The sequence below is a fragment of the Podarcis cretensis genome, assembly GCF_951804945.1.
Source record: "Podarcis cretensis genome assembly, chromosome: 13".
Lineage (NCBI taxonomy): Eukaryota > Metazoa > Chordata > Lepidosauria > Squamata > Lacertidae > Podarcis > Podarcis cretensis.
Window position 1 is genome coordinate 3,755,493 of NC_137182.1, and position 20,654 is coordinate 3,776,146.

At 44.4% G+C, this 20,654-nt stretch overlaps 1 protein-coding gene across 3 annotated transcripts in view; it reads right to left on the reverse strand.

Annotated features, from left to right (window-relative positions):
- Window positions 1–3,873: 3,873 nt before the first annotated feature.
- The window catches only part of SLC9A3 (solute carrier family 9 member A3), a gene marked incomplete at its 3' end in the record, with an annotated part of 99,076 nt that continues 82,295 nt past the window's right edge, over window positions 3,874–20,654 (reverse strand). For 2 of the 3 annotated variants that reach the window (XM_079949456.1, XM_079949457.1), the window contains exons 9-17: window positions 20,553–20,623; window positions 19,140–19,269; window positions 17,944–18,059; window positions 16,774–16,903; window positions 14,813–14,986; window positions 10,448–10,505; window positions 7,621–7,728; window positions 6,382–6,625; window positions 3,874–4,829 (exon numbers count right to left, since the gene is read on the reverse strand). In XM_079949456.1, the coding sequence (XP_079805582.1) occupies window positions 4,826–4,829; window positions 6,382–6,625; window positions 7,621–7,728; window positions 10,448–10,505; window positions 14,813–14,986; window positions 16,774–16,903; window positions 17,944–18,059; window positions 19,140–19,269; window positions 20,553–20,623 (1,035 nt within the window). Of the gene's footprint in view, window positions 4,830–6,377; window positions 6,626–7,620; window positions 7,729–10,447; window positions 10,506–14,812; window positions 14,987–16,773; window positions 16,904–17,943; window positions 18,060–19,139; window positions 19,270–20,552; window positions 20,624–20,654 lie in introns of those variants that run through there. The other variant, XM_079949458.1, reaches the window with a different exon arrangement.

Sequence of the window (20,654 nt, forward strand, 5' to 3'; positions counted from 1 at the left end):
GCTTGAGTACCTGCATCTTCCCTCTCATGGGACAAAACGTATTTCAGAGGAGGCAGTTTGATTAAACCAGGAACCCTACTGGGGATGGATGACTGCCCTCCCATCCACATCCTGTCCTGAGAGCAGCTTTCCACAGCGATTTTGAGTTGAATTATAGAATCATAGAATTGTAGAGTTGGAAGGGACCCGATGATCATCTAGTCCAACCCCCTGCAAGGCAGGAATATGCAGTTGTCCCATATGGGGATCAAACCTGCAACCTTGGCATTATCAGCACCACACTCTAACCAACTGAGCTATCCAGTTAGTGGATTGATCAGTGCATGACTGGAGCCTGCAAACTGCTTTGCATCCAAGTGTTTCTGAGCAGAGCTCTGATGCCCTGTTACCTAAGGTTCTTTGGTTCCTCCTTTCCTTAAGGGGTATTGCCAAGATGAGAAACATTCTGGAAGAAATGCATAATCCATTAGGTCCAGTCGTGACCTACTCTGGGGTTGCGGCGCTCATCTCGTTTTATTGGCCGAGGGAGCCGGCATACAGCTTCCGGTCATGTGGCCAGCATGACTAAGCCACTTCTGGCGAACCAGAGCAGCGCACGGAAACGCCGTTTACCTTCCTGCCGGAGCGGTAACTATTTATCTACTTGCACTTTGACGTGCTTTCGAACTGCTAGGTTGGCAGGAGCAGGGACCGAGCAACGGGAGCTCACCCCGTCGCGGGGATTCGAACCGCCAACCTTCCGATCGGCAAACCCTAGGCTCTGTGGTTTAACCCACAGCGCCACCCAACCCACAATGCCACCTGGAAGAAATGCATAGGACTCCCCATTCCCAGCTACTGTTGCGGTCTTGAGGTCAATAGCCTTGAGAACTGCATGGATCCTTTAAATACGGAGGCAATATACCTCACGAGCACCAGAAGATAGGAGAGCACAACAGCCTTGTTTGTATGCTTCCAGAGGTATTTGGCTGGCTACTGTTGGAAACTGTAAAATGGGCTTGAGGGACCTAGTTGGTCTGACCCAGCAAGACTGCTCCTACATTCTTCTTATATTTCCTTATCAATAGGAACCTGTTGACATTATAAAGAAATAGATCCAATAAGTTATCTTTATTATATATCATTTTTTTGGTAATGTGCAACCTTTTTAAATATACACTTTGGGATACCATACATCAAAGTCCTACAATTTATCGTTTAATGGTCCTTGTGCAATCTAGTATTTAAACATTTATAAAGACATTTATTTCCCAAGTAAAAGAGTCACTTAATAATATCACAAACAAAGTCGAGACTTCCTAGAAATCACTGCAAAGTCATTGAAAAGCACCAGCTCTTTATAGTATGGTTTTTAAGGCACATTATAAATATTTTTCAGCTTTTCCTACATAAAATTCTGATTTGTTCACACATAGACTACAGTATATTCTTCTCTTCACAGTTCAGAAAATTCATTTGAATAAAGACTGTGTCCGTCGCACACACACAAACACACACACACACACACACACACACACAGCCACAAATTCAACAGGCTTAATAGTGCAACATAGCAAAACATAAAGAGAATACACCATTTAATATATCCTCTTTACACAAAATAGACAACGATTCTGAATTTAAGCAAATTGTCCACTGATGGGCATATTCACTTTTATTGCCCTTATTCATGAGAGTTTCTGTGTTGATTATCAGCTTACAGCCTTCAGCAGAAATCCACTCACTCCAGCATAAGTTTGCTGCCAACACCCCCAAAACCATGGGAGAGCATTAAGCATTCTATTTCTCCCATGAAGCCAGTAGGTCTTTAACAGCATAGTCATATGCCGAGTTCAATGAGATTTACTTCCAGGTAAGGGGATATAGGATTACATCTGCGATCCCTTAGCTTTGGCTTTATTGTGCCTTGGCTTTTACACATCCTAATTTTTCACTTCTAGACCTGAAAAATGCCTTCTAGATTCAACATCATCTTGCAACTAATTTTCACAGGGAGAAATAACAGATACATTTTTCGTGGTGGGCGTCCCTTAAAACAAGAGGCACACAGAACTGAAAGGTTGCAGAAATGTACATGACATTTGCTAGTACATATCTGTGATTTAGTCTACTGTGGTCAAACCAAATATCTATGTGAAAGATATATCCACACAAAGCTGGACTCTAAGGAAAGTTTTGCCAGCACTTTAGTAAAAATGAGGCTAAGAGCATACATGTTCACCAGTAGAGAACTGGAATATCAAACACCAGAGAAACAACTTTCATAACACCATGTGACTTCCCCTCAAAAACTAGACTTTTAAATGGAGTTACCGTAATACACATGTCCAACTACAAACCATCAAGAAATGGGCATGCATATATGAACTGAAAAATTAGGCATTTAAAATCACAAAGGTACACTGAAGAGAAATTTGTTTTAGAAGAGTCCTATATTTGATGTTGAAGGCATTCATAACCATGCAGATATAAAGAGGTTTTGCTTCGTACAATATTTGATTAAGTTTACCAGCAAACCAGAATCAGAAACCATGGATGGAAGTGAATTTATAGACCATGGTTTAAATAAGGTTGCCCATGGTGTTTGGTTTGACAGTTCTATAGTTGCAGTAAGTTTCTTCACTTCCAGAGGCCACTAAATGCAAAAACTAGAGTACTGAGAAGAAAGAAAATTGCACTGGAAAAGCTGCTCCATACTATGTTTTGGAGGTGATGTCTGACTTGAATCAACGACTCAGCAAGCCATTCTAGATTTTGGCTCCTTCTATTCACGACTTGTTCTGAAATGTGGTTGACCTGCCTATTCTATTACAAAGGGAGGATGTTCTTCGTAATGGGAAAATGCAGTGTTCCTGCCAAGTGTAAAACAATATTGGAAAGTAATGGCAATTGTGAAAGGCAGCAAAGTCACCAATTTTTACATTACTTTTGAGAAACCATTAAACACTGTAGGCCCATGTCAGTTTTTTAGACTCTCACTTTCCCTGGGATTAAAACACCATTGAACTCAATGAGGCTTTTTTTTTTTTAGTATAGGACTGCACTGAGTCTTTTAGCTGGCCCTAAATCATAATCTATTTAGTATCAAGATAAAAATCAAGCTCTCCTTTTGAACACACACACACACACACACACACACACACACACACACACAAACACAAACACACCAGACTATCAATTTACAGTACTATGAAGCTTAAGTGACCTGAGGTCATGGCACTTAAAAAGAACTGTCAAACACAGAAGACGACAGTATTTGAGGAACTAATGGTGTAAAAAATATTTTTTTTATAGATTTTTAAAATTCACTCTGTAACTTGTGTCTACTTTTCTTGATAAGATTATATCATGTGGATCAACTTAATTTTTGTTTTTTAAAAAAAGGTGAGACCACTTATGCTCCTCTGCATTAAAATTCTACATCAGCTTTGGAGGGGGCTGTTTATAAAGCAAAACATTCTTTAATTCCCTGCAATATTGATTGTAGAAAACAGATACGAGAATTAAAAGCCCATAGTTCAATTAGCTATTCACTACTTAAAACATTTGACAGTAAGAAAATATATCTCCTTTATCTTTCACAGCTGATAAAACGGCACTACTTCATTTCACCCAGAATACTTTTCTGCAGATCACCTTACAGTGCAATACTGTGCATGTTTACTCAGAAATAAGCCCAGCAGAGCTCAGTGGGACTTACTCCCAAGTAGGTGTGCACGGGATTGCAGCCTTAGTGCATGTTTTTGGAAATATGGCATAGGAAGGAGATGCAAAGCTGCTGAGAGTTCCAGGGGTTGAACCAGGAACTGCAGGGTCTGCTGCTGGGATGTAGTTTAGCAGCCAGTCTGGATGCTCTGTGTGGCCACTTTGTGCTGCCCTAGATGGCCCTGGCCTGGTACCAGCCCTAAAGCCAGCTCCAATTTCTATTTTGAAAATCGTCATATCACAAATCCCTAAAATAAATACATTTTTTTTAAAGGAAGTACAGGTTGTGTGGGGGTTGCATTCTGGGTCATTGTGTATCTCAGTGGTCACACGTAAGCCTGTTCCACCCTCTTCTAGGGCCAAAAACAATGTGTGGGTTGGCGGTCGCACGTCTATCGGATGCGCACAAAATGGTCACCATCTGTACAGTATCTTGATGTTTGAACTTGAGTTCCTTCAGCGTGAAACATAGCCAGCTGAACTCAGAGTTCAGTGTTTCAAATAAAGTTTTCTACAAAATCTGGCCACGTTTAAACATTCTCTTTTAAAAAATATACATACATAGAGTCTATATAATTCACATTCTTTCTCATGTGTTCCCCTCACTCAAGTCAAGACTCACAGCTGAGTTTCCTCTTGCTCCCGCGGTGGGGGGTGGGGACTGTGAAAAGATGCCAACTTTTAAAGTTTAGGACGCTGCACAGGTTTCAGCCTGTGGGGAAAACGAGAACTCTGAACCCGTCTTGTTGCTGCTGACCTGTGTGAGCTTGTGCATTAAGCGGCCATTTCTTCTTTTGAGTGTTCCCAAAATCAGATTCCTGCTTGTGAATGTGAATTCACTGGTTCGTACCTAGTGTCAGTATAGTAACTTGTATTAAAATGCGCTTGATCATCCCTTGCATTCAAGACTGCTTGCCAGCGGAGGCCAGGTAACTCCTGGCGAGAAAGAGTCAAGGGTTAACATGTCCCTGCCTTCCAGAGGTGTGTAGTGTCGTTGCCAAGGCCCTTAAGGCACACTGGACCCAAGCTGAGGCGTTTCTCCGATTTTGTTTGTTCGTATTCCCAAGGAGGGAGCATTTCATCTGAAGAATGTCCTGACATCATAAGAGCAAGGGTTGGGTCACCTGTTGTGGCAAAGGAATTGGAAGTCAGAATACAGTTATGTCTTAAGTGAAAACCAACTACAGCTTGGGTCATCTTACATAGCAATTTTGGTTCCCTTAAAACAGTGCTGCTTTTGAGGTACGTGAAATAAACATGGAGATCGCCTATCCCAGATGTGGCCCAATTGCCTTCTCAATCCGGGCAGTCCAGGAATCAACGTGTTTTTACATGAGTAGAATGTGTCCTTTTATTTAAAATGCATCTCTGGGTTATTTGTGGGGCATAGGAATGCATTCATTTTTATTTTTATTTTCAAAATATAGTCCGGCCCACCACATGGTCTGAGGCACAGTGGACCAGCCCACGGCTGAAAAAAGGCTGCTGACCCCTGGAATATCCAGTGAAGTTATGAAAGGTCCATACTACAAGGAGAGCTCTGAATAGCTTTTATTGTGGCGCCACCAAGTGGACATTTAACTGATTCTTTAAAACGCAATCCTTTCTATACATACATTTGGGGCATAATCCAGTCCACCAGGCCATAGCACTCATGAGCTGAGAATTTCTAGGTGCTCAGCAGAACCCTGTCTCCCACCTGTGTGCAGGTAACAGGCAGGTGGGATAGGTCTGGGTCCACTTCTAATATATCTACCCAGCCCTCCCCCTTACTCATTCTCTAGCGCCATGGGCCACTTCCACCAAATGGAGATGCATCCCTCCCATTCACCCAAACGTCTCTTGTGCCTGTGTGCCGAGTAGGAAAGCAGGACTCTCATGCACCCCGGGGAACCCTCTGCATGTGGATGTGCTCACAAATAATGGATCGTGCCTTTCTCTCTCCCTCTCTGGTTATTATTTAAAATGTCGGTACTGTATCTAGTTGGGACAAATGTTTCTATTCCAACAAACTGTACAGCATTAGGACTTGTAGAAAACCCAAATTTTGGGGGAACATCCTCTGTGTTGTCCTACATGCTAAGAACTCCCCAGATATGCCTCTGTCAGCCCACCCATGCACACACACCTTATCAGCCCCCAAACCTATTATCAGCCCCAACAACTCAACAAAAACAGCACTTCAGGGGGAAGACAGAACACACACAGAGAGATTTTTGCCTCATCAGTGGGCCTGCTCTGCTCTGTGGGGTTGAGCTGTCCCTTGCATTTGCGAGAAAAGCCTACTCTACGGTTGTGTGACTGACATATATTTAAGAAAACAGAGAAGCATAACCATATACAAATCTACATTCAAAACCTGCACTTCTTTTGCTTCAAAACAGAAAATATGCTAGAGATGACAGAAAGATCAAAAGGAGGCAGAGAATGTAAAGAAGAGTTTGGATTTCCTTTGTTCCTATGGAATTGCTAGAATTACTGAATCAAAGGTGATCGCTGAAGCGGATGTGATCACTTGTGATCACCATTAGGATCACCAAACATCTAAAAGACGGCCATTTGGCTTTCTAGTGCAGGATTCCTCCTTGAGAAGTTCAAAAGAAAAGTAAGAGAAAAAGATGAAACCTCGAAAGTGAGAAAATAGCTGTCTGCAGAAATGCCTAAAATATTACTTACATGTGTGTTGATTCTGGGAGGAAACTTCGAGATCGCTCCTCAGGACCATCTACTTGCAAAAAGGAATCTACAGATCTATTGCTGAGTCGAATGGGAGCAATCCGCTGGAAGTTGTTTGGAGAATAAGGTATCTGCACTCTGGCCCGTTGGGATGGCACCACCATCTCTTCTCCGGAGAGCCAAGGCGAAAACCTCATGGTGGAGTTTTGTTCGATATCAGCTGAAAATACTGGATTATCAATGCCTATAAAAAGTCAGGGAGTGACAAATTCAGTTGTTAAGTAAACAGGCAATAAGTTCACTGGCATGCAGCAATCTCCACCCAATTGGCTAGGAACACAGAATTGTGCTGGGCTGATTGCAGAGGTGGTTCATCTTCATGCAGCTTAACAAACTGAGATCTCCCTTATTGCAAAGAGCAAAGCTTCCAGCTTCCTTCACCCCTTTCCTCTGTAGGACAATATTATATCTACTGCATCACATTATGCCAAGGATACTTTTCATTCAGAGTCCCATTCATGGAGGCTACTAACAGACCACATAGAATGATCACAGAATCATGGAATTGTAGAGATGGAAGGGACCCCGAGGGTCATCTATTCCAAACCCCTGCAATGCAGGAATCTCAACTAGATCATACATGACCGATGGCCATCCAACCCGTACTTAAAAACCTCCAAGGAAAAGAGAGTTCACCACCTCTCTTAGCAACACAGAACTTCATGATTAACCCACATCAAAAAATTTGCTACCACTCTGTAGTATTTTTCTCTCCATTGTAGCCTGAAGCACTATTTCATCATGCCAATGACAGAGTTGAAAGTGATTACTGAAAAAACAGTTCCGTGTTGTAATTCTAATGCACAATTTTGCAATTTCATGATGAATTTAAACCCTTCCCGCAAAACCCTGTCCCCTCCAGAAAACTCAGAAAACTTAGTTTTGCAGTATGGAGAATGAGGTTTAATGTGTGTGACATTTTTAAAGGGTTTTAAGCAATCAGACTGCATTTAAATTGGATTTCAAATTTAGGAAATTAATCAAATTTTGAATCTGTGCAAATTCTCATTTTAGCACCAGTTATGGTGTCCTTAATCCTCAGTCTGTTGTTAATTATTCCTTAATCCCCAGTCTGTTGTTAATTAACTATAGTTAATTATGTTAGATAGCATCATGATAAAAATCAAGATATGCTTTTATAATATTGCAAAGGTGAAATCGTGCCATTTATATCCTTACCACTTGTATCTGTGAAGTTCTGCTTGGTGACATTAGCAAGGAATTCTATTGCTCTCCCTGTCTGTAGATTGTCATAATCATTCTCCTCTGGTTCAGAAAACTCAATTTCTGGAAAAAAACAATATTAATTTACAGTACAGTCTTATACAGTAGTGCAAACTGATGCATTCTTTTTTTAAAAAAAAACAACACACCCTCACCCACTGCTGGAAGTTTGGCTAATTAAACAATTTATGGTGACAGCAGTCACGAAATTAAAAGACACCTGCTTCTTGGGAGAAAAGCAAAGACAAACCTAGACAGCATCTTAAAAAGCAGAGACATCACCTTGCCAGCAAAGGTCCGTATAGTTAAAGCTATGGTTTTCCCAGTAGTGATGTATGGAAGTGAGAGCTGGACCATAAAGAAGGCTGATCGCCGAAGAATTGATGCTTTTGAATTATGGTGCTGGAGGAGACTCTTGAGAGTCCCATGGACTGCAAGAAGATCAAACCTCTCCATTCTGAAGGAAATCAGCCCTGAGTGCTCACTGGAAGGACAGATCCTGAAGCTGAGGCTCCAATACTTTGGCGACCTCATGAGAAGAGAAGACTCCCTGGAAAAGACCCTGATGTTGGGAAAGATGGAGGGCACAAGAATAAGGGGACGACAGAAGACGAGATGGTTGGACAGTGTTCTCGAAGAGGCCAACATGAGTTTGACCAAACTGCAGGAGGCAGTGGAAGACAGGAGTGCCTGGCGTGCTGTGGTCCAGGGGGTCACGAAGTGGCGGACACGACTAAATGACTAAACAGAAACAACAAAATGGGGGTATATTGTTTTTGTTTGTTACTACGTTATGTATTTTTGTGTTTTTATATTGTAAACTACCCTGTGATCCTCGGATGAATAGAATTATTTATTATTTATTATTATTATCATCATCATTATTTTAAACTGCTAGCCTTGGCTTGGTTTGCACGTAGTGTTAACCCAATGGCTTAGCGCAAGCCTGAACTGTGTGTGCTCTCAGGGACGAGGCAATAGCTGCTTGGCTCTTCTGGGCATTCTGCTGCTGCCCTGAGTGTGTTGTCTGAATCTGGACTCCTGGTTTAGCTTTCTCCAGACAGAGCTGCAACCAAGATTTGTGTTATGTAGGGCTGCCATATGTCTGGGAAATCCCAGACATTACCAGGATTTCAAAGTCAGAATTGATGTCTGGAGGGAATTTCTGAAAGGTGGTGCTTTGTCTTGGATCTTAGGTAAGTCAAAACCACATTTGGGGGGGGGGGGTTGTCTAAAAAAAGTTCAACAATTTCAGTGGTTTCCTGGTTTTTACTTTTTGAAATAGGGCAACCTTATGTTATGGTTTGCAGCTCATAGCGTGTCTGAGAGAAGTAAGCCAGAGGCATACATGGGAGCAGGAGTAGGTTACAGAACAAAGCAGTATTCACACAAAGTTGGAAAGGAGGGAAAGAAAGAAAAAGGGGAAATAAGCAGCGGATGGACAGAGGGGCTGGCGGAATGTGAGAAGGGAGGGACAACAGGAAGGAATGAGGCAAGAGGAATGGAGAGACTCGAGGGAGAAGCACCCAGGGTTGTTGACACACCATCTCGTTCCTCTGCTTCATGGACATGCCCACACTCCAATCCTCTTTGCTCCCCCCCCAGTCTCCTACAGAGCCCGGAAGCCTCCCCTGATTCATTGCAAGTCAATGTCCCCCTGCTCCACCTCAGAAGGACCACCTGGCCTTGGTTAGGGCCTCCTGGTGCTGCAGAGCTGGTGGGCAGGAGCGAACTCATAGGAGGATGAGTGGGAGAGAAGACGGAACTGAGTCAGGGTGGTCAGGGAGGACTGGGAGGGGGCACTGAAGGAAACTAATGCTTTAAATTATCATGATAAACTGCAAATAGAGAGGGAGGGGATAAGAAAGGGAAACTTACACAAGAAGTGAATATAAAAAGGAGCAGGGAGGAGGGATAAAAGAAACCGGGAATTCTGGGGAGACAGGGAATAAGATGCAAGTTTGATGTCACAGGGGGGGAATAATAGGAGATGAATAAAAAATACTTTTAAGAGATATATGGGGAAAGGTAAAAGGTAAAGGGACCCCTGACCATTAGGTCCAGTCATGACCGACTCTGGGGTTGCAGCGCTCATCTCGCTTTATTGGCCGAGGGAGCCGGCGTACAGCTTCCGGGTCACGTGGCCAGCATGACTAAGCCGCTTCTGGAGAACCAGAGCAGCACACAGAAACACCGTTTACCTTCCCACTGGAGCAGTACCTATTTATCTACTTGCACTTTGACGTGCTTTCGAACTGCTAGGTTGGCAGGAGCAGGGACCAAGCAACAGGAGCTCACCCCGTTGCGGGGATTCGAACTGCCAACCTTCTGATCGGCAAGTCCTAGGCTCTGTGGTTTAACCCACAGCGCCACCCGCGTCCCACATGGGGAAAGAGGGGAACATAAAAAATGAAAATCCTTCTCTAGTTAAGAGCCTCCAGATGTGCAAATTCTATCTAAAGTCTGAATCAGTCCATGTTCTATCCTTAGTTTGAGGAAGCTGAAATACAGAATTCCCTGCCGCAAGAAACTTGTGGCAAAATTTTCCAAAATCAAATGATGCCAGCGATTGCCAGCTGATGATGCCAAACGCTGCCCCCATTTTGTGTCTGGGGCCAACTCTGCATTGCCATGGTTCGGCCTCAGTAATTTTGGGGCATCTCTAGTGGGCCTGGGGGAAGAAAGATTGAGAACCTCTACTTCAGGCAATTACAACAAGATACAAACCCAAATATATTTGCAAATGGAAGTCAAGGTATTATCAATTTAACAGCACATTTACCTTTTTCCTTTATGGCTTCCGAAGAGAGATTTCCATTTGGAATGACATTGCTATTTCTCTGAAATAAACAAGCAAAATGACACACACATTTTGGTACATAGTATATACAAGCAGAATAAGTTTGGAATCTTTTAGCAGGCCCAAATATTCCAGTGGTGAAATAAAAAGTTAGTTTCCATGTGTCACATAGCAGAAAAGTCTTGTGAAGCACATTGCACTACACTTTTTCTGTCTTTCCATTGTATAAGGAGCTCTCACCTATTTTCAATTTGTGTAATCAAAATTACATTGATTGCTCCAGGATCCAATAAATGGAGCCCATTTCTCCAGCAACAGAGCTGAATGACCTGGCTTGCACGACACTTGGGTTTGCCCAGGTCTGGCAGTTAGTGAGGAGAGCTTGACCACAGGCCAAACCTTGGCTCAGCTCTAGTAAAAAGGGAAGAGGAAGCAACGCGGCTGTGAGCTCCTCTCAGGGAGCCCACACCTTCAAGCAGTCTCTGTGTGCCATAGACTGGCCTACTGTGCAATGCAAACTAGGTCCATGTTGTCTTCTGGTAGTGCTTGTCACCTTGCCCATGTGTGCACTTTGAAGCCATTCCTTTATCGCAGGCACCCCCAAACTTGGCCCTCCAGCTGTTTTGGGACTGCAACTCCCATCAGCCCTAGCTAACAGCACCAGTGGCCAGAGATGATGGAAAATGTAGTCCCAAAACAGCTGGAGGGCCAAGTTTGGGGGTGCCTGCTTTATCAGTTGTAGTGCTGGTGCCTGCCAGTGTCTACCTAAAACTAGTCTTAGCTGCAAGTTATACAATTGTGTCAGCATTCATGAAATCTTATCAACTTTATCAAGTGAGACCGTGGGAGAATCCATGTGCAGAGAGTTGTCACTGTTCACCAAAAAGTAAGAGCCAAGGCTCATTTCATCTGTTAACTGCTGCTCAGGCCAGCAGAGGTCACCATCCCCATTCTGAGACACAGCTTGGCCATCAATGGAAAGTGCAAGAAACTCTTAAACCATAATCACCATTGCCATCAAAAGGGGCCATTACTACAGATAAGCATAATTCCTAGTGCCAGGCATGTTTACTCAGAGGTGGTCCCACTGAGTTCAGTGCTACTTCCCCTTGGAAAGTGTGTATAGGATTGCAGCTGCAGCCACAAAGTTTTTATTATACCTTGAGACAATTGCACAGGTGGTGATTAATAAATTCATGTCAATGGTGATGATGAAAATAATGCACATCCTGTAGGTGCAGAGAACATGGCTCCAGCTCCCAAACAAAGTCTTTCAAAATCTCAGTTATGCATCAGTCTAAAGCTCCACTAAGTCAGTAGCAGTACTCAGTGATCATATCTTCTGTTGGTCTTTCCACAGATCTCTTAGTAACACCAATCAGGTTGGAAATGTACTGTGAGTGAAAAAAACAACCCTAACTCTCTAGCATTGGAAATGCTGGACTTGTTGTTTCTCGCCTCCTTGTTGCAGAAGCAGTTGATTCCTTATGCGGCAGAACTCCTGAGTTCCACTGTGGACTTTGGGAGGACCCACCAAGAAATTAGCTACCCTAAGGGTCCTAATACAGTTCCTCACCATGGATTACTGGCTCCAGCATGGCAAGGCTAAGCTCTCCATAACTGGCAGAGATGGCAGGCTTTTGCCATCACTGGATCTATCCCCCTCCTCCTTTTTAGATAAGAAGACGGGAAACTGGATCAAACCAACAGATCAGATCCTGGCCTCCCCCACCGCTGTGGGCCACTCTGGCAGATGGGCAGGGCCACCCACCTCTCCCTCGCCTGTTTCTGTTATGATGTTGGGGGGCCACTGCAGGGGGGCTTGCTGTCCAGGCCAGTCAGCTGACCCACAGCAACAGTGAGCCCCTTTGAAGCGGCCCTTTTGCAGGCGCACTTTAGATTCAAAGTGGCCTGTGACGGGGCTGGGGAAGGGTCAGGATTTGGCCTGCCAGCCAGGTCCACTTCCCCACCAACGTCTAAAAAGCTGGAGAAAGGGTTGGAGTTGCAAAGTTGAAGCTGATTCTGTTTGGATCACCAGCATTTCATCATCACCATCATCATAATTTTTTATTTATACCCCGCCCTCCCCAGCCAAGACCGGGCTCAAGGCAGCTAACAACCAATAATAAAAACAAGTTGATTAAAATACAATTTAAAAGATTAAGATACAATATTAAAACAATTAGGGAGCAATCTCATCATAGGAGGAGAAAAGAAAAAGAAAAAGGGGGAGGGAATCAAACTGATTCTGAGCCAAAGGCCAGGTGGAACAACTCAGTCTTACAGGCCCTGCGGAAAGAGATCAGATCCTGCAGGGCCCTGGTCTCATGAGGCAGAGCGTTCCACCAGGCCGGAGCCAGTGTTGAAAAGGCCGTGGCTCTGGTTGAGGCTAATCTAACTTCCTTAGATTAGGCTAATCTAACTTCCGGGACCTCTAGGGTGTTGCTATATATGGACCTTAAGGTCCTCCGTGGGGCATACCGGGAGAGGCGGTCCCGTAGGTATGAGGGTCCTAGGCCGTGAGGGGCTTTAAAGGTCAAAAGCAGCACCTTAACTCTGACCCTGTACTCCACCGGGAGCCAGTGCAGCTGGAAAAGCACTGGGTGAATATGCTCCCATGGCAGAGACCCCGTGAGGAGCCTCGCTGCAGCATTCTGCACCTGCTGGAGTTTCTGGGACAGCTTCAAGGGCAGCCCCGCGTAGAGCGAATTACAGTAGTCAAGCCTGGAGATGACCGTCGCATGGATCACTGTGGCCAAGTCAGGGCGGGACCAACTGCTTGATGCGGCGAAGGTGGAAAAATGTCGCCTTGGCTGTTGCTGTAACCTGCGCCTCCATGGAAAGGGATTTCATGATCTCTGCAGGCTCCTGCACAAGGAAGGGGCACAGTTTGCATGCCACTGACTTCAAGTCCCCACTTACTTATTTACTTCATTACTTGCAGCATTTTTGTGGCACCCCATAACATAAAGATTGCTGGGCAGCTTCGAAGAGGTACCAGCTTATTGCATGCATGGTGCAGAAGCAGTTTAGCACAGTGGCTCTCCCAGTTCATTTTCCAGCCACTTCTCCTTCACGGCTGGAAAACACTTTTTCTTACAAGTTTTTCCTTTTGGCAAAGTTGTAGCTTTACATCCAGAAAATTCAGCATACACGAGTCCACATGTGTAATTTTGCAAAGAACTCAAAAGATCGTTTCAGAATGACAGGGACAAATAAAGTGAAATGATTTGAAAAGAGTAGTAAAGTGAGGCAAAGGCCAATGGAAAAGAGGGCAATAATCCTGAACTGCAGAATGATTTGTTTGTTTGTTTATTTTCCAAAAGTATTTATACCCCACCTTTCCATTTAAAAGAAAACTCACAACACACTATTAAAGCACACCAAAAGAAAAACAAAGAAAAACAACTAAATAAATAAAACATACAGCAGCAAAAATGTTTTTTTAAGGAAGGGGGGAAATCAAGGCAAAAACAAACCACACCAAAGCAAGCCAAGTAGAAGGAAAGAATTGAGATTACTTCTTTTTTTTAAAGTCAACACAATCTCCCAGGCTCTGCCCCATCTGAGTCTCAGACCCAAATTATGTGTGACATTATATACGTCACTTCATGTTGCACATTTGTTTTTCCAATTAAAAAATAGCAGGTGTGGTGTGTGTCTGTGTGAGACACACAGGGCTGAGACCATGCCTAGGAGGGGTTTAAAACCTCCCCTCTCTCCACGTTGCTGCAACCCCAACACAAAATCCCCCCACTGCTGTTTGGCATGGGATGGAAGGGATTCCATCCAGGCCAAGGAAGCTTGACTCCTGTGCCAGAAAGAAGCTCTCTGTGTGTGCATCTTAGGACATCTTAGGACTGTGTGTGCAAAGGCTTCAATGCCTCTCGCTGCATGTTGTGGCCAAGTCCTGAAAGCCTTCCCTCATATCTGCTATTTAATGTTTGAAAGCAATCACACAACTCCAAGGGGATGCAGAAAGTTCCTCCTTGTTCACTGCCTCTTGTTTCCCACCTGCTTGGTCCCCCACCCTCCTGCCTCAGAGGACTTTGATGGGAGCTGCTACCTGGCTGACAACAGCCAGGGGGAAAACAAAGGATGAGGGCAAGAAACGCTGCTTGGGTAACCCTGGCACCACAGGGACACACGGCTAGAATAGAATGTGATTTCACTGTGAAAACCTTTTGCAAGCTGCTGTGCGAGAAACTGGGGGTGGGTTATAAATATCCTAAATTAATAAAGCGTTTGACCCACCAGAGACCTGGCACCTTACAAGGGCATAGGCAGCTGGCCTCCACGTTCCCTTCCCTCGCATTAATGAGGCACTCTCAACTGCTCTGCTCTTACTCTTTTTTGGCCTCGGTCTCTCTTGTGAATTTTGTTCTTCTTCGGGTGGCTCACGCCTAGTTTGGTGCTCTTGAACGACTCCAGGCGCCTCCTCATGGTCCTGTGGAAAATCTCTTTGTTTTGCTTATCGTCTTCGTTGGTGGATAGTTCATGGCGGCTGTACACGTGCTTGTGCTGTCGGCAAGACAACAAGAATGATCAGAAGGCCAAAATGGATGTGTGTAGAACAAGCACCCAGATACAAATCCTTGCCCCTTAATGCCTGTTTCTGACCCCTTGCTGCTCCTCCCCACTGCACCCCGGACTTGAGGCATAAAACTATAGAGAGAGTTCAAACAAAAGCTCTTTACCAAACTACAGTGGTGCCCCGCAAGACGAATGCCTCGCAAGACCAAAGGGTTTTCTGTTTTTCAAGGCGCTTCGCAAGACGAATTTCCCTATGGGCTTGCTTCGCAAGACGAAAATGTCTTGCGAGTCTTGCGAGTTTTTTCCCTCCCCCCCCTTTTCTAAGCCGCTAAGCCGCTAATAGCCGCTAAGCCGCTAATAGCGCTAAGCCGCTAAGCTGCTAATAGGGATGCTTCGCAAGATGAAAAAACCGCTAGACGAAGAAACTTGCGGAACGGATTATTTTCGTCTTGCAAGGCACCACTGTAGAAGGTTGGTGCTTCAAGGCTGTGAGCAGGAGTCCTGCACTGAAGGCTGGACATAGATGACCCTCAGGAGCCCTTTCAACTCTACAATTCTATGAATGTCTGAAACAGTTGGGATTATGGAAAACAACCAAGTACCTCTCCCTGCCCCACCCCCCCAAAACAGGAGGACCACTCAAATTCCTAAAAGAGAGGGGAAAGCCCCCAGTATTCAAGGTGTGACAGCAGCAATGGGGAATCTGAGGCCATTCACATATCGGTGCAGTACATACAAGTTGGATCATCGCTGGCCATGCTGGCTGAAGCAGTGGGGCCATGGGGGCTGTAGCCCTGGGAGCACAATGGGGGGGCGAACCAGGTGTCTGCCTGAGATCCCCCTCTCCCTCGTGCCCTGCCGGCGGTGTCTTGCCCCCGCCTGTTGCACCCAGCCGAGGCTCCCCCTTCCCTGGGTGAAGGCTGACTTGCGGGTGGAGAGAGGCTGTGAAGAGCAAGGAAGATCCTGCTTCTTCACAGCCAGCCCGGCAGCGAGAGGAGCATTGCCACCCACTCTCCTGGACTGGGGCGCACAAGTGCACCCCTGCATGGGTGCCACAGCGGGCTCCCTTCGTGCCCTACCCCCTTCGGGGGTTCACCCCACACGCCCAACCCGGGCACTGTTTACCTCCATTCTGCCACTGGGTTGAAGCTGATTGGAGCTGGGAATCCAACAGCAACCAGAAGGTTGGACACCCCCCCCCCGAGTCTGTATGTACTGTACAAAATAAATCCCAAAGAAGAACACAGGTGGGGGCACTTTGCAAGCTCCACCCCAGAGCTGCTTTGGAGATCTCAAAGCGGAGTTGAGAGAGGAAGTGTGAGAGACTTCTGCCTCCTCTCCCCAAACTTCCAGGTCTCATCTGAAACCCGGGAAAGGTGGGTACATGCATCTCCCTCCAACACAAAAAAACACATCTTTGGATCATCCAAAATGGCTCTCAGGTTTGGATCCAAAGAGCCATGAGCAGAAGAAATATAGCAGCTAATGCTGTCCTGCAAACCATTCTGAAAAAGAGTGCATGGAATGCTATAACTGGTGGGGCTTATAGAATTTCTCATGCTCTTGGTTTCACAAGAGGATGTTCATGCTCTTGCCCATGGCAGAAGAGCTACTTCCTGGTTGCAGAATTATAGAACAGCTCTTGCTGTGAGCTACAGCTACTCATAATGAGAGACAAAGGTCCATTTTGCTTCTATTCTATTTCTCCCTGAATATCCAAATACTGTATTGTTAGAGTCTCCTATTCTGGCATTGGGGTGTTCTTAAGATCTCACCTCTTGCCTGGGCTTGTACAGATACTGTTGTAGAGTATGGTGGGTGAACATATCCTCTGCATCTCGGATGCTTTTTCTTCTCTGCTCCAGGGCTTGCATATCAAGACACACAGAACTGGCAGTTTCTCTCCTAAAGCAAAATAGACAGATATATATTCATTCTTCCATTCCCCTTCTTCCCTCCCTCGTCTCTCTATTGCTTTCTGTTCAACAAACAACAAAATCAGCGAATCTAGAAACATTAAAACACAGACATAATTGAATCCACACGAAACAATTCTTTGATACGAATCTGTCGCCAGTTTAGAAGTGGCCTTTGCAGGGAGCTTCCATCTCTCAGAGGAAGCTAGAGAGGGACAAACTCCTGGTGGCTCCTTGTTACACTGAGCACACACACCTGGACTTGGCACTTTCTGTTCTCCAGAAAGGAATACATATGGAACGTGAGCTATTGTCCTAAGGATGTGTAGGCAGGCTCCTAGTTTCTTACTGCGACCACAAAGTTGGAAGACAGCAGAACAGTGTTGGTCTAACTAAGGTATGTTTGAATGGTCCCCATCCCAGAAATTGTTCATATATAGAAAACCAGCAGCACATGGGCAGGAAGGAACTTCTTGCATGAAGGTTCAAACAGGCAATCCCACACCTGTAGGCTATATTCTAATACACCACAATTTACCTGAGAGTAAGCCCCTTGAAAACAACGGGACTAGTTCCTGAGTAGACATGCCTCAAAATGCTGCAGTGCTAAACATACTGAGCAGTAAGCTCCATTAAACACAGTGGGAGTGGACATACATAGGATTGTGCTGCATAACTCCTTTAGATTGCAAACCCCTGGGGACCTAACTATTGACATTCAGAAAGACTGCTATAAGCTGCTCTGAGCCCATGGAATAGGGTAGGCTACAAATCAAATAAATAGTAGCAGGAAAGCCAAGTCAACCATTTCCCAGTCCCATCAATCTCAATGGGAGAATTAAGTGCTTTATGGAATCTGTCACATTAAAAGCACTGGGACTTTAAATACTTAACTCTGGCTGGACTGTACCCAAAAGGTACCTTTTCACATTTCTTTCCCTACTGGACTTGTGATGCAGTCACTTTTGAGCTATTGGCAGAAATTACTGGATTCATAAAGTATGAGGCAAAACTTGCAGCTTTACTTACAGCAGCTGGGAAACAGAGGGCTCTCCATTCATTTGATTAATAATGCTGAAGTCCACATTGGCTGTGTTGTCAATACTTGCTGAGCGGATAAATGCCAGAGAACCTCTTCGCTCTCCCTATTCAACAAAGAATACAGCATACACACTCACACACATGGTACTAGGGGGCTTTCAAGTAGAGAGCAAGTTTTATTTTTTACTATGGCTCTTGAGCTACTGGAGCAACAAGAAGCATCATGAAAACATGGAAATAGTTTCATATGGTTTCTCTGAGCTAAAAACAATAAAAAATGATATTCATACCTCTGGAGAAATGTTTTTGCTAACTAGAACAAGTCCCAGTAGATTATATACACTGGAGGTTTGCAGGATGTAGATTGGGATCTACTTGATCTCTGATCAGTTTACAATAGATTGGCAAGGATTCTGACTCCCCTTAGTTTAATGGCAGCAAGTAAAAGCAACAATCAGTCTTTGCCACTGCTGGCCTTATACTATCTGCTTATCTGACTAATGGAATAATGGATTATCTCACAGCCCCAGGGTTCTTCGCCTGTAAAATCTGAGTGTTTTAGAGGATAGTTTTAGAATATTGTATTAGAATCTCTGAGCTGTAGCAATTCAGATGTAGTTTTGTATTTAAGCAATGCATGATATTTTAGAGTATGGCTCATAGGTTGAGGTTGGCTCCTGGAGACACAACTTTGTGTGCATCTGCCACTGGCTGGTAAAAATAAAGTATACTCCACAAACCTGAAATAAGCCCACCTCTGCTCCAAGTATCAAGGCAGGTACTGAAGTGATGGACTTTAAGCAGAAGTGATGGACTTTAAGATCCAGCCATACAATGAGTCAAAGTTTGGAGAACCAAACAATACACATCTGACCAAAAATAATCACATAGTGCTATGAACCATAATCTTTTGTTCCTAAACCTGTTGACTCTTATGTTGCCTGTGCCAACGAAACAGATTTACTATGATCTCTGTATTATCTCCAAGATCACAGATATAACCTTAGATCCCATTCATTACAACAGAAGAGAGTTTAACGTACTTATAATTATCCTTGAAATGAATGGGATGAAAAATGCTTAATTTGGGCCTGATTATGTATGCTAAAGTTCTAATGTATTACCAAAAGGCAGAAACAAACCTAAAATAGACATGTTTCATCATGAAATATATTTAGAATTACCTCAGCCACGTAGCTGATGGCATCCTTCAAGTTGAGCTCACGGAAAACTTTAACAATTCGGTCTCTACTTTTCTGAGCAGACCTTCTCATCAGTACTTTGCTGAGGACTTGCCTGTCGAAATTAGTCCACCTGATGATTCAAACACAGCATATGCAGCAGCTATTAATTAAATGGGGCACATTTAGCATTAGGTAATCAAGGCTGGCACCCCACCCCATGGTGTGGAGACAATAACAATATAACTTGAAGCCATCCAATTCTTTTCTTGTGATGGGGCTCAAAATGGGTAATTTAGAGGATATGGGGCATTTTTCTTTGGGGTACACAATGTACAGTCAGGTCAGAGAATCCTGTAGCCAAATCACCAAAGGGAAAATTTCACTTTTTTGAAAAATAAATAAATAGATGAATCACTGTTGGGAGGTAAGGCTAGTGTTCCCCTCTGTACCCCTTTTCTGAAGCAGGGAGCTAACCTCTTACCTCAGAAGATCTAAGACTTTTTACTACCTGAAATGCAGCCCCAAATACTGCCATTTAGAGCCAACACTTATAAAACAAACAAGCAACACTTTCTTCACCAGTTCCTGCCCTCATCTGTCCGCCCTCTCAGTGCCACCTTTAACAGGTCCCTGCAGCACTGGTTCCCAACACCAGCCCACCTGATGTTCAGCTTTTCACTGCAACCTACAAGTTCTTTAATGCTGCCCCCAATGTCCCACATCCCCTTCCTTCCAATGAAGGGGGGGCAGTCATGCTGTCTGCTGTTCAGGACAGATACACTCAACCACCCAGCCAGGCCAGGGGCCGCAATAGTGGGCAGTTGGGCCTGGCTGTCACCCTGAACTGGGGAGGCATGTCCCTCCCTCTCTTGGACCCCACTATGATACCTGAAGGCTATGGAAGAAGTGTTCAAGGTAAACAGCAAGGGAGACCTTCCAAGTTGTTTTGCCAAGGCATATGATGTTAAGAGAAGCTTGTTGAGTTAAGCCCAGAGGGGCTGGGGCAACCCAGTCAGATGGGCAGGGTACAAATCAAATCAAGTCATGGTTTTAATGGCCTCACAAGTTTGCCTTTCCATGGAGAGTAAAATGCAAACTAAGAAAATAAGTATTTGGCACCCATAAGAAGGGGATTAAGATGTGCAGATTTTGGAATTGTTTTAAACTGGCACAGTTAATGCAAAGAGCTGTAACTCTGATGTCAAAAGAGTGGGAAGAATTCCAGAAATTCCAAAGCTTACGAGAAAGGGTTTTCCCATGTGCCATTTCTCAGCATTGACCTGTATCGCCAAATATTAGGTTGATTAGCAGATGACCAGATGTCAGGCTATCCTATCGTGCTATTTTAGTCCACCTTTTCCATTCGTCAAACTGTTCCATTCTCGTAAGACAAAGGTGCCTGACTCTACTTACTTGTCTCTCAGGTAATTATGTCCTATTTGACCAGATATATCTTCAATAGCTGAAAGAATGTGGTCAAAGGCCTGTGAAAACAAAGACCACAAAAGGTGGTTG